We start from the raw sequence: 17,031 nt of genomic DNA, 5'->3' as shown, positions 1-17,031 counted from the left end.
TTGACACTAGGCACTGATTTTGCAAAATAAAGTATTAGTGGGTTGTTCATATTTAAGGATAATTTTGGCCCAATTTTTGTATTGAACCAAGATTTAGGAACAGCCATATTTGAGTTTGTTTTTAATTATAGTATTAAGCCAAGACTTCGGAGAAGCCCAATTAAGTGATTCATATGAGATAATGGTCAGCCCAAATACGATATGTCAGATCAGGCCTATTTAAAGTAGGGTAATGACTTCTAGAGGAATAATATTTTGTACACAATATTATAATATTTTGATCTTATACATTAAATATGAACATAATATTGAAATAAAATAAGCTCATAGTCACTACAAACATCGAACACCAAAAGATGTAATTAAAAAATAAATATTTAAGTAATTTGTAAAATAAAAAATATTAAGAACAAGGTAAAGTTAGAGCTATTCCTAAATCTTAAACAGGGAAAGAACCTAAAAGGTTGCAATATTGCATCGTAAATTGTTTCAGGTAAAGTAATTTTGTTAGAGATATGACTTTTTAATAGCAAACAAATACATCAAGGCTTTGACTAGAATCAATGAAGAGTTAAAGCGGAATCAATAAGTTAATTAAAAAGAGTAACATATCACTTATAATTATTTTAATATAATTAATCAATTATAATTTAATATTTATAAGATTTATCAAAAATTTATGTAAAACTCACATTTTTAAATGATGTATTCTTATGTAATATTTGATGTGATTGACTGATTATAATATAGTAAGAAAGAAAATTATAGGTAACATGAATCCACTAAACAATAAAAAATTTATAAAACCTCAAAAATAGCAAACACCAAGGCACATTCGCTGGTGGTAAGCAAAGCTTCACGTGAGTATGAACAACTAAGTGCAACTTGAGTCGTTTGCTTTCAATAAGTCAATTTCTTCTCAAATAAGACATTAGCCTTAAAGAGGAAAAAAAAATCAAAAAAATCAAAAAATCTAAAATTATAATGTTTAATGCCATTAAAATCAGTTTTTTTTTTTATTTGATTCAAATCAAACTCGAATATTAAATATATATTAAGTTTGAATCAAATTTCAGATGAAAAATAAAAAAAAATTTAATTTAATTTAATTATATATATTTTTAGTAATATTTTAAATTTTTTAAAATAAAAATAATAATTTTATATCAAAATTTACATAAATATATTAAAATTTTATATTAAAATAATATAAAAAATTAACAAATTAAAAATTAATAAACTGAACCTAATTAATTAATAAAATTCAATTCGATTCAATTTGATTCGAATAAAAATTCAATTTAAATTTTAATTAAATTTTAAATTTTTATAATATTATATAATATCTAAAAAATTAAATCAAATTTAATTCAAGTCGAAGCATTATTATCTTTAGCCTTTCTAAGTATCCGAAAGACTCCTCAAGTTTTTTTTTATTATTTTTTTATATTTTTATTGCATTCGATGTTTTAAGGATCTTGTTCAAAATCAGACTCCTCTCCAAACAAATTAACATCCTTTTGCATAAACTATGATTCTTTACAAACAACACAAACATATTAAAATTCAATGACAAAATCATTTCTTATACAAAAATTTATCTTCAATCAATAAATCTCTTCCCACGTAAGAAAACTTCCTCTTACAACCAATTTAGAAACTTACCATGACTAAATATTTGAATTTTTATATTTTTTAAACAAATTATTTTTATTTGAAACTTAGGATTTTAGTTCAAAAAAATTGAAAATTTTATGAAATTAATATAATCCTTTTTAAAAATATTAATTTTGAACCAAATGTGATAATTAAATATTCCTTATCATATAGTAACGAAATCAAATAACAAATAATTCTATTGTTTCTACATGCACTGGCATATTGATTCCATAATAAAATACTCAAAAATCTTAATATTTCAAAAATTCGATCTCAATGGATTTTTTATAAAGTTTTTATTCTATTTTTAAACTCATTATCTTATTATATATATATATGATTAAAAAAAATATTATATATCTAAATTTTTTAAATTCATAAATTTTAAATAACAATTTCAATAATATGCCAACTAATTTAAAAATAATCTTATTAAAGATTCATCAAATATATAAAAAATAAATTCCAAAAAAAAGTTTAGTATTTATTTTAAAAAAGTCGAGTGCTTAATGCTATATTTGGATAAATATTAATAAAAAAAAATGAAAGTAAAGTAAAGGAAGATAAGTTTTTTTAAAAGAAAAAAAGAATATATGTATCATTTATTTGGATAACTAAAATTAATAAAATAAATAAAATAAAAGAATCCTCACAAATATTGCTTAATTAAATAATGAAAAGATTTTATTTTTACTATAACATTTACATGTTTGTGTTAATATATTTCATATTTTCAAGTTTTCTTTATTTATTAATAAAAATAGTCATTAATGAAATTTATGAAATTCATAAAAATAAGAGAAAAAAATTAGAGATAATAAATTTATTGATAAATGATATTTTATATTCTCAATCTAATTTTAAAATTTAAAATCATATATTTTATAATTTAGAGAAATTAATAAAGATATAATAATTATTTTATATTTTAAAATATTTATTTTTTTCCTTTCCTTTTCTTCTAATTTGAAATAAATAAAAAATTTTAAAAAAACTAAGCGTATTTTCTTTTCTTATATTTTTATTTACGTCTTATACCATCGATAAAAAAATTCCCTATTTTCTTTCCTTTGTTTTCCTTTCTCCCCCCTTACCTCAGTAAAGGGGTAAAGAACAGGGTTTTGGAGCCCTTCCAGATTTTATAAATTCGCAGTTTCCAAAATTCTTACTCCCTTTGTTCCAACGGTAATTGCTGGACGCTATCCCTTCTGTTAACCGCCGCCGTTGTCCACAATGTCAGATCGTGGCAAGCAACGCCTGAGGGACCGCGACAGAGACCGAGAACGCGAGAGTGATCGCGACCGCGACAGAGAACGCCGACGCGACAGAGATGACCACGAACGAGACCGTGAGCGAGACAGAGACAGAGAGCGGGCACGCAGCAAGAGATCCCGTACACCGGACCGCACCCGGTCTCGTCACACGCGCTCTTGCACGCGTTCCCCCGAGCGCGAACGTTACCTTTCACGCTCCCCTGCTCATACGCGGTCCCCGGAACGCTCATCCCAGCGCCATCACCGGAATCGGCACCGAATACCATCAGCGGAGCCGCCTAGGAAACGGCACCGCCATGGAAGCGAGGAGAGGGAGAAGGAGAAAGATAGGCAAAAGGCGGTGTCGGATTTTGTGGATGAGATAGCGAAAGAGCAGCAGCAAAAGAAAGAGAATGATAATAATGGGAATGAGAATGGAGATGGAGGAGAGGACGATGAGATGGACATGATGAAGAAGTTAGGGATTCCAGTTGGTTTTGATTCCACGAAAGGAAAACATGTGCCAGGGGCTGATGTTAGTGGAGTTAGGGCTGTGACTAAGCGGCAGCCCAGGCAGTATATGAATCGAAGAGGCGGTTTTAATCGTCCATTGCCCGCTGAGCGCAATCGCTAGAATTCATTTAGTGATTGAAAGCATTTTCAAGGTTAGGGTTTTTTCTATTATGACTCTGCTGATTTGGATGCCTGTTTTGTTTCATTATTTTCTTTTCTGTGGGTTTTCTCAATTTCGTGTTATTATACGTGATTGCTTGTTGGTTTGTCAATTTAATTATTGAATTTGGAATCAGTCCTTATTTAAGTTATATGTTTGATTTTTCATTCGCATTAGTATTACAGCAAGGAAGACTAATGTTGAAACTAACTAGCTCTAAGAAAACTCAGCATCTGCTTGCATAGCAAATAAATTGGTTTCTGACATTTGAGTTTTAGTAGAGTTAATGTTCAATCTGAGTTGTTGCTCTATTGAATAAGAAATCTTATTGATTTTCGCATATTTTAGGATCTAGAAGCCAAGTGGTCCTACTACAACTTAGTGTATGTGTGTGTGCTATTTTTGTGAACTTAGGCTGTCCCAAATTGCTGTAGCATACAATTTAGTCATCTTCCTAGCACTGGGGATGGTCATCCATTTTGAGTGCTGGCATGAAAAGCACAGCATATGTTTAATGATATTTGATGCCATAACAATGTCAAATGGCATTCATCTTCGAAGATGTTAAAGCTTGGTGAGTTAGTTACAAGGTTCAAAAATGACGGTATTTGTGCTTTGACTTGATGCACTATGCTTTGAGTTATAGTAGAGTTACAGTTCAATCTGAGTTGTTGCTCCATTGAATAAGAATTCTTATTGATTTTAGCATATTTTAGGATCTAGAAGCCTAGTGGTCCTACTACAACAACTTTGTGTACGTGTGTGAGTGCTATTTTTTCAAACTTAGGCTATCCCAAGTTGCTGTTGCATACAGGTTATTCATCTTCCTAGCACTGGGGTTGGTGATCCATTTTGAGTGCTAGCATGAAAAGCAAGGCGTATGTTTAATGATATTTGATGCCAGAAAGACATCAAACGACATTCATCTTTGAAGATGTTAAAGCTTGGTGAGTTAGTTACAGGGTTCAACACTGACAATATTTGTGCTTGACTTCCTTAATGCGCTATGCGAAGGTATATCTTTTAGATTACATGAAGGCAAATTTTTGGAACTCAGTTTCCTTAGCATAGGGTGCCCATGTTACTAGTTGTCTCTATATCCTATTTCTATTCTTTTATTCAATTTCCTCTGTTTTCAACAATTCAGACCTGGAAATTGCCACACACCTTATTCACCTAGTTGTTATGAATCAGTTTGGTACAGCACACAATTGCTAGTGCTATAATGCTGGAAATTCTAGGAGAATAATTCCATATCTCAATAGAAATAGTACTCTGTATATATAGATTTCTACCATCTCTAGTCGCCAAAAAACTGGCACTTATGGTCTGATAAGGACTATTTTAAACCCTAATATACTTGCAAAATACCATACCAATTATAACCTTAATGCCCTAATACTTGAGAAAATACATTAAAAATGCTAATTTTTAGTATCAAAATAGCCTAAATATTCTACAATAACCTAAATCCTATAGAAAGATTTAGCATAAAATGCATAATATATAACAATATTACAAAATAAAATTCTTAGCTTAGTCCCACAAGCAGCACTTTTCCATCCTGTATTGTCCATTGTCTCTATGAGCTTATTGATGGCTCCTATCAATGGTTTTCAGATCTACAATGTGCTTTGATCAAGGTGGAAATGAGCTTAATATCTTATACTAGTAGTAGCCAGTGCAAGAAGCTTGAGAACTTGTCTTTTTTAAATAATGTATTTTGACCTCACCTGGTTCCATCAAGTTAAAGGGATGGAGTTTTAGAGCTTGCAATATAGCAACAAGAAAGATTGAAGGGTGAAATAATATGCTGTAATTGTACACCATATGGCTTAGGGTTTGTTTTAACTTGATTTTAGTAATGATAACAATAATTTTGTGTTAGGGCTAGAAATCTAAGTTTGCTTTTCATTTCTCAAATTGGTGTTGACAAGCATTTCTCCAAGATGAATTAAACATTTTAGCCTTCGAACATTAACTTAAAATTTTCCACTTTACAAATACCATACCTAGCACCATCAAATGGTAAAGAAGAAGCTTGGAAAACATACAAGCAAAACATTAGCCTTATAACTTTGCGGGATCTTCAATTATTTATACCTATTGGTTTTTCTTTAATGGTCAAATGATATATATTTTGTTATTTATTATATTTAATACATATGAACTATCTTGATATATCATATTTCCTAAAGTACTAAAGTTGGTACATACCTGATTTCTCAAAGTGAAGAATGTGGCCTTCAATGTACTTATTGAGATATAGTTTTATATCAGAGAATTTCTAGCTTTGCGCTTTGTAATTGTGTGATTCAATCAACCTTAGAAGCGACTCGTACGGAACCTTAGGTTTTATTTCTTCTTTATCATATAATGCAATCAAGAAATCCTAGGTATGAAACTTATATTCTTTTTTTTTCCAAAAATTGTGATGTAACCAAGTAACCATAGGTGTGAAGCTTAGAGATCCTTCCTCATGTTTAGTGATACTCTTTTTTTATCTTTAATACAATCTTCATACTTGGTTATTCCAGCCATGATGTAATACAAGGGAGGCAAGAAAGAGAAAATAGGACAAAAATAAATTAGAGGAAAAGAGGACAAAAGCACAGGGAAATGAGGGAGAATATTGAAAAACAGACGGAACTAATGGGACCAATCTCAATGCTAATAACTCAAGACTTGACAGTTAATATTATCAAAAGCTACAACAACTGAAATAATTGGTATTTATAAATTACTTCTAGACTTCAATACTTGGTGAATGAGAATGTACATCACTAATTAGTTTGAATGTCTTAAAATACCCTTAAATATATTAAAATCACAATTGATCCCATAAATCGAAAATTAATATGATGTGATACTTATTGTATCTTATAGATTTCCCTGATTACATTTGGAGTAACATGGTCAATATAAGGATTTCATCGGACAACCCATCCTTAATTCTTTTTGCTTGGACATCCATGGACTTGATATGTGGATATTTACACCTAACTTGCACAACCTCAATACTGTTAGCTTAAAAACCTACTTGTTGTTTGTTTGACTCTTTAGACGATCATAGATCATTGTCCACTGTTTTATCAGCCTTTGACCTTAGCAATCAAGGATGCAGCCATATTTTTTATGGAAGTCATCTTAGAAAATTCTGGCTCCTTATACATACAAGGTGTAGTAATAAACTTTTGAGCCCTTTGGATGGACCTGATAAATGAACCTTGTTTGAGTAAAAATATTTTTGGATTTTAACTATAGTTTGTGTATTTTGCAGATTGCTAGTGGTTTCTTAGCCAAATTGAAGCAGGGGTGACATCTATGTGTGAGACTTTGAACCCTTTGCGTTGTGCTTTTAGTCACTCATTTCTCAAAAGGTTTGATACTTGTATTAATATGTAGCATCTTATAGTGCCAAGTGACCGCAACTGCTGGATTTGGATGCGGTAACTGTGAGTGTTGCATTTCTTAGTTGAATGCCCAGAACCATTTTTCTGCATTTGATGCGCCTTGGTTGTTTTCCTCCACCCCTATTACAGGTACTATTTTAGAGTTTCAAAGTTTCAAAAGAGATAGTGCAGGCAGCTTGTTCTTTCTACCCCAGATTTAAACACAAATTAATCACGAAATTTGTAAATTTAATAAAATTATAGATTTGATCACTATAGGATTTTCTAATCATTTTAGTTTATTCTTCGATACTAACTTTGGAATTTAATTCATTTGATTTGTACAACCACTCTTAAAAATGACAAAAGATGACATTTAATAAGTTTAAATTTCAATTTTCAACACTTACGACATTTTCTCTTTATCTTCGCATTGCAATTTCTTTTGTAAAAAAAACTTGTGAAGTTAGTGTTAAGCTCTACGTCTATCCTATCCAGCGGGCAAGTTTTCAGACATAGGAAGAAATACGATATTTTATGTAATCGTCATGAAACGAATAATTTAAAGCTTGTTGGAGTGTCAATAATAATAATTTAATAAAAGAGAAGTTTAAAGCGTTTTGGTGGAAAAATCGAACTAGACAAGTCATAATAATTGGGCATATTATGATCATCATGCCCCAGAGAAAGTTGATACAAATCTGGGGACAGTCGAACCAAATCAAAAGGGAGCTCTTCCCCATTGAAACGAATCCCCGAACCCCAAAGCCATGTGCCTAAGCAGATGTCACAAACCATTTAACTTTTTCAGCCATTATTATTGTTTTTTTAATAAAAGCATTCAACACCCAACAAAGAAAATGACAGAAGGCAGAAAGGGGGATCATATTCATATTATTGTTAGATTAACAAAGGGGAAGTGGAGGAAAGATAGATTGGGGAAAAGCCCATTGCTCATTTGTTGCTGCTGATATTTGTAGTAGGTCTCTGAATGACAAAGGCCATGCATTGAACCTGGTGCTTGTTGTCAAATGCCAGGCAGCGGATATATGCATTTGGGTATGCCATTTTGCACTCATGAATTTCATTGAGGACTTGAGAGGAGTCATTGCAGCCAAACATTGGCAGCTTCCACAGTGTCGAATACCTCCCACCAAAGTACCCTGGAATTCTGCTATTCTCTCTGTGGACAGCCCCCACCCAATCATTTATAAAGGAAAGCAGTTTTTAAACAGATAGAAGTTGACAGTGACACAATCTAGGCAAACCCCACTAAGCAAAAAATGAAGAAAAAATATGCAGCTGGGATCTTGAATCAGAACAAGGAGGTTTCATGGAAAGTGAAGAAACAAAAATTTATTCTGCAACCATTTCTGCTCAAGCATATCCACTGGACGCAGAAATTTTTATACACGAAGGGATTTATGCAGCGTGAAACTTGGAGAATGGCTTGACTGAGATGCATGCACAGGACCGTATTTAAACGAAGAAGCTTCTATTCTGAATATTTGCATCTGTAAGTGAAACACATATAGTTCTTATTACCTCGTCAAATTCAAGGCAAGGAATCCACCCCTTTTTCATCATGTAGTCAATTTCCTTTGCAATCGACTCATCTGACAGAGATGGAAGGTAAGAGAATGTTTCAAATTTCTAATTTATTGGATTCCATGTCTGTTAAATCGAAAGACAACTACATATTAGAAATCAGCAAAACACGTAAGATCGGAAGTTGAGCAGTTTCCAGACATTTTACTCTGATCACTGTATACCTTCATGCAGTGAATTCTTGAACCTTTGGAGACAGTTTTCTGGCTCTATGCAATGGAATCGTTAGCAGGGAGCAGCTTTGGAACATTGGTTTTCAAGCCAACAAAGCCGGAACCATAGACTGTAGCTGCAAAGATTCCGGTAGACATCTTGGAGGACTGGATGTTGAAAAAGAAAATTGAACAAGCTATAACATCATCACTGACCGTGCGAGTATAAATGATCAATAGTTTATCTTCAGGCAGTGAACATGGAAATGGGAAAAATAAAAGGACAAAAGGAGTTGGTTTGATGCTTGTAAGCTGATGTATTGTTTGTTAAAGAGAAAGAAAATTACTGAGAAGACGATTTGTACAAGATAGTGAAGCCGTTTTTAAGACACTTTGGCTTTGGTTTTATCATCAACATCTCTGCCATTTTTTACCATTTTTCACCCTTGGCCGTACGTTTGGCAATCAGGGATAAGTGTTTGGACCCGCCAACCAATGATTCCACTTAGCTGTCATTTGGTGTACCAAGTTGGAGACATCAGCATAACCGCTTGAAATCAAAACAATGGATGACGGATGATTCTTTTCTATCCCTTTGGCGTTTCCCTCATCTGAATACTTAATATCGATTCCATAGCTAGTTACCAAGTTGAAACTGTTTACTATATACAGCTGCAGCAGAAGAGGGGTTTAAATTTCAAAGAGGCAGCCGAGTTACAATAATGTTGCAGTGGAAGCTGTAAGAAATGCTGAGATTTTTGCCTGATATAACGTATAATATGATATAAGAGAGATCGCTGGAAATTGAAGGGGCATGCATGGATTTGCTTCAGTAATCTGATGGAACTCCTAAGCATCAGCAACCCCAAAAAAAATAGATTTAAAAATGAAAATTTAGGGGAAAATGCCTGCCATCGAATGCGGATGGATCTGCTACACTGCTTGTGATCTTGGATTGCTATTATTTTGTGTTGAGACAAGTATACTGAATAAAATGGAAGCACCATTGGGATTTACAACCTGAGTGAATGAGCCAATAAGTGTTATATGAAAGGATAAGAATTCTGGCATTCTTACGTAATCATAAGAATGACAAAAGCTAATGGTCAATGTAAATCATGGTGACAGTCTAAATGAAGAATGTTACGGGTCTAAAGAATTATGCTAACACAAACCCTGAGCAGGTTTGCATTCAAAAACTACTTGTTCCTCAGCATGACCCATTCATGTCAATGCCAAAGCTTCATGCAAAAACCTGCAGGTACGACAGATGATCGCTTGCTCGAGATACAATCTGAAAATGTGTCCACAAGTTGCTCTGCAAGAGATGCTGGATCTGTAATGAAGATATCAACAAAGACCTTCACAATCCTCACCTCCTGTGGGGTTGCTCTCAAGCTGTACCAGGTGAGGAATTTCTGCCTAAAGTTCTTCTCAATATGTCCCTTACACTCTAACCATCTGATCACCTTCACACAATGCTCAAAATCCGTATCGGAGAGACCATTTTCCACACATTCTTCATCCCGCCTTTCCCCACTTCTCTTCCTTGAGGTGCTTCCATCTTGGGGATCTTCTCCTTTGCCAGTCCCATTCTCCAGCTCCTTGTTGCTAGATTTAGATCTGCCACTCCTTCCTGGTCCATCTTTAATTATTTCCATCCTGCAGGGAGTAATGGGCAAGCCAGCTTCTGAGCAACCGACAAATGGCACACACTCAGTACCGGTCAGCACTGGGGCATCACAACCATGATCGGTGCTTGTCTCCTCAGTAATTGGGTCCTCTGACGTGTGCTTTTCCTCAACATTTAGTGCATCAGAATCAGGCATAGGACCAACTATCTCCATGGCACGTTCCTCACCCAACAGAGGAACCACAACCGCTGGAATTCCATCTTCACCAAGGGCAGTGCAGTTGATAGCACCTTTAGATAGATTTGTGGAAACAATTTTATCAGTGTCCTTGCAATACGTATCATAAATGTCTGCCCGGTCATCATTCTGATTACTATATGGAGTAATGTTATTAGTTTCATCCTCCACCGAAGATGGATTAGAAAGGCTGCTACAGTTGGTTGTGGGGCTTTGACTTCTTTCCATCATTAGGCAGCTGGGGACTTCATCCCCACTACAGGCTGTTGAAATTGGAACTTCCCATGGACCGAACCCTCTTGTACCATTAAAGGAGATAATTTTGAAATTATACTCTGTAGCTGGAGTCAGGCCCGTGACAACAAACCTTGTGTTTGGCACAAACAGGGTACAAGTTGATTTATCAGGGTAATCCCTATCATGAACCTTGCGATGCCATAAGGTGTAACCAATAATACTGCCTGGTACAGGTTCTTCAGAACCCACAATCACAGTAAGGGAAGTTGCACAAATGTCTTCAAAGCGTACTATTGCTGGAGAAATTGAACTTGACCCTGATGAAAATGAAAGGACAAGTTGATAAATAAATCAACAAAAAATATCCCACCAAAAATTCACTTGAAGGTTAGGTGGCTAGGCAGTAAATGACTGAATTTTTTTGTGTTGACATGGACTGAAATTAAGGAAAGTTAGACTTCTGTCATGAGTAAAAGATTACACATGATTAACACTTCATCTGAGGTTATGGAACGCCCATTTAACTAAGAGATCTACAAGCTTAAGATTACCTGGTATTGAATGATTTGGTGAAGAATGTGAGATAGTATTAAAAAGCATTTTGTCCAGTGACTCCACCGCTGAAGAACAGAGCTTCTGAACTTCTGGTCCTGAAGAAAGCCTGTTGACAATACCCCTACCCATCTTCACAGGCACACCAGTTAATGGACCTACTTCAGCTTCAAGCTTCTTAACAGCTTCATCAACAATCTCAGAAAGCTTGTGGTATTTTTCAGTCCTATTAAGAAGTTTTTGGCCTAAAGAGACACGATAACAGAGTATGTCCACCCTCCTCGTATCCCTTGCAGCCATCAGTTGTTTTCTCCAGCACCTAAATGCGATCAGACCATATATTGACATTCTTGATAGAATAAATAACAAGAGTATCATTAACACAATTAATATTTTTGGTTTAGTATTTTATTTTTACATGCCTTCTTCATAATATAGTGTTTTGTTATTAAAGTACCAGTATCAAATTTAGTTAACAAGAAAAGTTTCCATTATTTCAACTGCTTTGCAGAAATCAACAATTAATACTAGGTTTTTCAAAGAGGATAAGAGAAGGTTCATAAACTAACATTCTTTAGAGCTTAGAGCAAAACCAACCAATGAAACTTCAGTGACATACCACAGTGGCTTCCAGAATGTAGTACCAGCATCTCAAACATGCTAAATGACAGATACTGAAGTATATTATTGTACTGTGTAACAAACATGTTTAAAAACGAGAATAAAAAATTCCAAGAAGAAACAATATCTTTCAGAATCTAGAAATATTCTAAATTAATAGAGAAAAAGGAAGAAATTTCTTTTGTCTTTCATATGTGTGTGTCTGTGTATGTGTACTACACTAAAGACAAAAGAGATGATTCATAAAACATATACTTGCTGATGGTCTTAAGTATATGGAATAACAAATACGGTATAACACGTAATTTAACATTATGCTTTGAGTATATTTTAAGTTGGATTGTACAAACAAGAAATTGTATTGCTTTTCCTTGACAATCAATTTATGTTTCCTTCAACTTTGTTTCTGAGAAAAGCAAAAATTTTCCTTATCCTAGTACAATAGCAAATAGTTGAACTAATACAGATCGCTCACACTGCAAAGCATGAGCATCAAACTACATGGTCAAAGTACAGCATAAGAGTAAAATCCCAGTCTAGAAGCATAAAGCAAGGCAAAAAAGAGGCAAAAGTGGAATGCCAAATAATCTTTAAATTGGGACTTATCATATCTGCAAATGTGACATGATGGCTAACCGCTAACCATAGTCCTTGAAAACCAAATTCAAGTAATCTACAAAAAAATTAACTTGAAAACATACAAGACGTCTTATAAAGGCCAGTGGAATCACAAACTCTACTCCATAAAATTAAATATGATGGTGCTTGGAAAACACATTGATCAAGAAAAAACAGAGATTATTAGTAAAAACTGTAACTTTAACACTTGAGCATTCTATATGCTTTAGAAATTAGAATGCATCATTTAAACCCACAGAAGAAAAGTAACCCTCCTGTCATTGGTGGTTAAATATGCACAAACAAATTCGTAAATGGAAACAAAAAAGAAAAGTCAAACCCCAGTGAATGTGTGTGTGTGTGTGTATTTAGAGAGAGAGAGAGAGAGAGAGTATAGACAAAATCTAGGACTAATTACCTGAGCAAATCATTTACTTTCCCACATGCTACACAATAAAAGCTCCCATCAAGTACAGCATGGTGTTTATCTTTTCCAATACCAGACTTTTCATGCTTTAAAGCGCATTCAAGATGACATGACATGCCACAAGAATTGCCCTCGAAAGGAGGCTCTGAGCTGCAAATTAACCATAGACTAGGATCCTTGTTGTCATCAAACTTATAACAGATGCAGCAGGAACACCTCTTGCAAAATGCATCTTCTTGCTTCAAGGTAGCTTTGCAAGCCGAGTTTTTGCAATAAATAGCATTAGTCATGTCATTGTCACCATTATTGATTGCAAGATCACTCACCGGAACAGGCAGTCGGGAAGGATGATCAGCTTTCCGCTGTCTTTTGGATGTGCTCTGGCCAGTTGTTGGGGAAGATTGTGATTCAGGGTATGTAACACCCTCATGATACCCCAAATTCTTTTCAGCTACAATTTTCAAAAGGTTTTCTATAATTTTCAGCTTAGTCAAGCCTGTATATTTCCTTTCCTTCCCCATCTCTGCACATAGGATCTGTAAAATCTCCTGACGGCTCCATGATTGTAGCATTTCAGAGGCCCTATTTGTCCTCTTTGATAATTCATACACAAGTTTTCTCTTTTCATCCATACTTAATTTACTACATTTTAATGGATCAAGTGCAACTCCTACAGCCAAGGGAACATTACAAGTATATGAGCGGAAGCAAGAGAAGGTACCTAGAGGAACATGAGATCCTAATATTTATATCAACTTGACAAAATGATGGAAATATTAACAACGAAATATGTGTAATTATTTATAAAAGTAAAAAAACAGCATAAAGAAGAGATAAAACAGTTAAAACCTCTCACAAATCCAAAATTCAACAATATCCTTAAGTGTAGCTTTGCCCAACTAGGAAGTAACAATTTCATCTTTCATACCATGTACTTGAGACGCAACAATGACAAAAACAAAAAGATCACAAAAGTATGAACAAGAAACTGAACCGGCTAATTCTCCTGAATTACAGTTAGGTAATTACTGTCACTAACCAATTAAGACAGTCAGTCAAGAAGCTCGACTAGATTTACCTGTATACTAGATGTCCTAATAAACTTTATTAATTGAAGTCAATTCCAATCCACTCTGTTCTAAAACAGAAAAACTCATAGTTGACTTGCATTAAAAAAGATGTTCCAACTACATCAAATACTATGGATTGTTTACAGGAAAACTCAATGTAATTGGATATAGGAGCACATGAAAGCCACCTCAATAAGGGATTGAACACAATGCCATTTGACTTTTTAAAACCTCTGGCTCTTCACTTTCATCAGGGTTGTCACATGGGAATATTTAAGATGGTATCGTGTCCATTAAATATGAAAGCGTGTTATAACATGAGGTTAGTTCTTCCTCATATGCATCTATATAATGCATTGATAAAATAATATACAGACAAAATACACCACTGGCATTATCCATAATGAAATGCAGCAAATCAATAGTCAAATTCACCCACCACAATAAATTTGTAGGAAACCAATATATCAGAATGCTGAAGAAGATAAAAAGAAAAGATTATCCTAAATTTCCACATATTTCCAGAAAAAGAAGGATTCATTTAACTGAAAAATAAGAATGAAGAAAACAAATCTTTACTGATGTCCAGAGAAACCCAATAACTCTAATTAACACCCAGACTCAGAAAATAAGAAATAAACAACAAAAAAAAAAAAAAGTTGAAGCAATTTGCCCATCATGCAAATTGCAAGTCCTTTGAAAGATCTAACTTCTAAGACCTTCTATAAACTAAAAACCATAAGCAAAACAAAATATTTAATACCCATACTACATATCACTCAGAAAATACATGGGAAAAGAAAAATAAAAAAAAATACCTTCAAAAGAGGAATCCATGGCAACAACAACTGAATAATAGGAGAGCACTCAACACATTACCATCAAAACCCCAACTTTTTTAAGCCTGGAACAAAGAAAAGAAAGAAAATTCTAGTTAGAAAACCACTAATCAGAAACAAAAATAGTAGTAACAAAATAAATAAACAACAAATTTCTTTTCCTAGAAAAAAAGATATAAAAAAAGAGAGAGAGGAAGAAAGTTGAGGATGATGATGATGAAGGGGAAATAAGGCGCAACAAATACCAACAAAGGAGTCTTGAAATTATGCCACAACAAAAGAATCCATCACTTACTTTGGGGATTGAGCGTAGAAAGCCTTTCTTATATCAAATCCTTCTCTCTTCTCTTCTACTTACTAATATTATGCAAAAATAAAAGTAAAAATAGAAATAAATGATATATTTCTTGTTGTTGTATTAAATGGGTCCCCTCTTTTCGTTGTGGGCTTTTTGTTTTTAATATTTTTTTTTTCTTTCTTACGGGGGAGATTGAAGGAGTAGAGGCCTTGTTCTAATTCCAATGAGAGAGCGATAAAAGAGAGGAAAAGGGCAGAAACGTAAGAAAAAAACTAATTCTTAAATTGAAGGAAATAAATGGTATGGGTGGTGAAGAGTCCTGTAACTATTCTTTTCTATTATATTCTATTTTTTAGTAATATATTAAAATGTAAACGGATGAGGCGAGCCTCTTGAGGCGGAGAGTAGAGAGAGAGAGAAGGGCTAAAGCGGCTATTTACTCATTATGTCATAATTTTTTTTTACTTGAGATTAGCATATTATTAAAATTAAAATTTTAATATTTTATTAATAAAATTATGCAGTTGTTGAATATATTATTTTTTTTAATTTTTTATTGGCATTATTCTTTCTGTTAAGAGATTCTTGAATTTTATTTAATATATTTTTTAAATTAATATTTTTTATCATTCAAATAAATTTATTTATATTAAATTTAAAAAATTTATAATTTTTTTTTAATTCTCTCAATAATTTAAGCTAAACAATAAATAAAAAACATTTTCTTTACTATTTGAACTAATCATATTCATTAGTTTTAAATTTTTTTTATAAAATCATTTCTATTACTTCTTTAAATATTCTGTTATAAATCATTTCTTTTTCGTCTTTTTCTTTTAAGATATTTATAGTTTCTTTTATAAACATCTCCCAAACGCCATATAAAATAATAATTCATAATTTAACATGTAATCCACAATCTAATATTTTGAAAACCATCGTTCAAGCTTCATCTTTTTTTTTTTTTTTTTATAAGGAATCTATACTATAATTATCATTGTTTTATAGTCTAAAAAATTTTAACAATTAAATAATATTTAATATGAGATGATTAATTAAAAAATTATGATAATATAACCGTAGTGATTTAAAATCGAAAATCTTATTTCATTTTATTTTTTATTTATTTTGTTATGTCTTATAATTAAGGGTATAATCGAATCGAGTCGAGTCGATACAGTGAGAAACTCGAACGCGAGTTCGATTCACAAGTCGAGGCTTGATACTCAATCGAGTTTTATTTTTTAAGCTCGAGCTCGATTCGTGATCGAATTCGAGTTACTCAAGCTCGTTTGATTAAGCTCAATTAATATGTAAAAATAAGTTCGATTCGTATTCGATTATTTATACTCGAGCTCGAACTAGAATTCGAAATATTTTATTAATTAAAATAATAAAAATATATTTAAATATAAAAACTCGATTAAGCTCGTGAGTTATTCAAATGGGATATAAAAATATTCGAATTCGACTCGATCGATAAGTCGAGCTACTCGAGTTCGAGTTTGACTCGATAATAATCGAACCGAATTTAAATTTTTTTAAATTAAATCTAAATAATTTATAAAAATTAATGTATCATTTATACTTCTACCGAATATATGCAAAACACTACATATACGCACCAAAGTGGTCGTACAAACCTTTCCTCTGACACTTCTTGCATGCTTCGGATGGCTCTCGTTTGCATTGCTTCACCTACGACTCGGTAGAAAAGGTCTAAAATATAATAGTAAATGTCTTATATTTTCACCGACAAGT

At 32.9% G+C, this 17,031-nt stretch overlaps 2 protein-coding genes and 1 pseudogene across 7 annotated transcripts; 1 reads left to right on the top strand and 2 right to left on the bottom strand.

Annotated features, from left to right (window-relative positions):
- The first annotated feature begins 2,757 nt into the window (after positions 1–2,757).
- Positions 2,758–7,087, top strand: LOC111301744 (uncharacterized). Of its 2 annotated transcripts, XR_002691567.2 has the most exons (3): positions 2,758–3,577; positions 4,400–4,532; positions 6,866–7,087. XR_002691567.2 is itself a non-coding variant. In XM_022897662.2 (2 exons), the coding sequence occupies exon 1, from the start codon at positions 2,893–2,895 to the stop codon at positions 3,544–3,546; it is 654 nt and encodes a 217-aa protein (XP_022753397.2). In that variant the 5' UTR covers positions 2,758–2,892; the 3' UTR covers positions 3,547–3,577; positions 6,866–7,087. The 2 variants fall into 2 exon arrangements, 1 of the variants encoding a protein (XP_022753397.2); XM_022897662.2 differs by lacking the exon at positions 4,400–4,532.
- Positions 7,088–7,810: 723 nt separating this feature from the next.
- LOC149514650 (ribulose bisphosphate carboxylase small subunit, chloroplastic-like) lies at positions 7,811–8,896 on the bottom strand (annotated as a pseudogene). The gene is made up of 3 exons (XR_016328189.1): positions 8,750–8,896; positions 8,524–8,651; positions 7,811–8,178 (listed from the first exon to the last, which is right to left on the bottom strand). The product of XR_016328189.1 is annotated as a ribulose bisphosphate carboxylase small subunit, chloroplastic-like (transcript).
- An 824-nt stretch (positions 8,897–9,720) lies between these two features.
- Positions 9,721–15,576, bottom strand: LOC111301742 (VIN3-like protein 2). Of its 4 annotated transcripts, none has more exons than XM_022897660.2 (5): positions 15,268–15,576; positions 14,952–15,037; positions 13,055–13,733; positions 11,397–11,716; positions 9,721–11,162 (listed from the first exon to the last, which is right to left on the bottom strand). In XM_022897660.2, the coding sequence occupies exons 2-5, from the start codon at positions 14,968–14,970 to the stop codon at positions 9,967–9,969; spliced, it is 2,214 nt and encodes a 737-aa protein (XP_022753395.1). In that variant the 5' UTR covers positions 14,971–15,037; positions 15,268–15,576; the 3' UTR covers positions 9,721–9,966. The 4 variants fall into 4 exon arrangements, with proteins under 4 accessions (XP_022753395.1, XP_022753393.1, XP_022753394.1 ...); XM_022897658.2 differs by having other exon boundaries at positions 13,055–13,784; positions 15,268–15,524; XM_022897659.2 differs by lacking the exon at positions 15,268–15,576 and adding an exon at positions 15,218–15,265 and having other exon boundaries at positions 13,055–13,784.
- Positions 15,577–17,031: the final 1,455 nt, after the last annotated feature.

Source organism: Durio zibethinus, chromosome 15, assembly GCF_047325235.1.
Source record: "Durio zibethinus cultivar Kanyao isolate XHJ-2024 chromosome 15, ASM4732523v1, whole genome shotgun sequence".
Lineage (NCBI taxonomy): Eukaryota > Viridiplantae > Streptophyta > Magnoliopsida > Malvales > Malvaceae > Durio > Durio zibethinus.
This window is presented reverse-complemented; position numbering and strand designations above follow the sequence as displayed.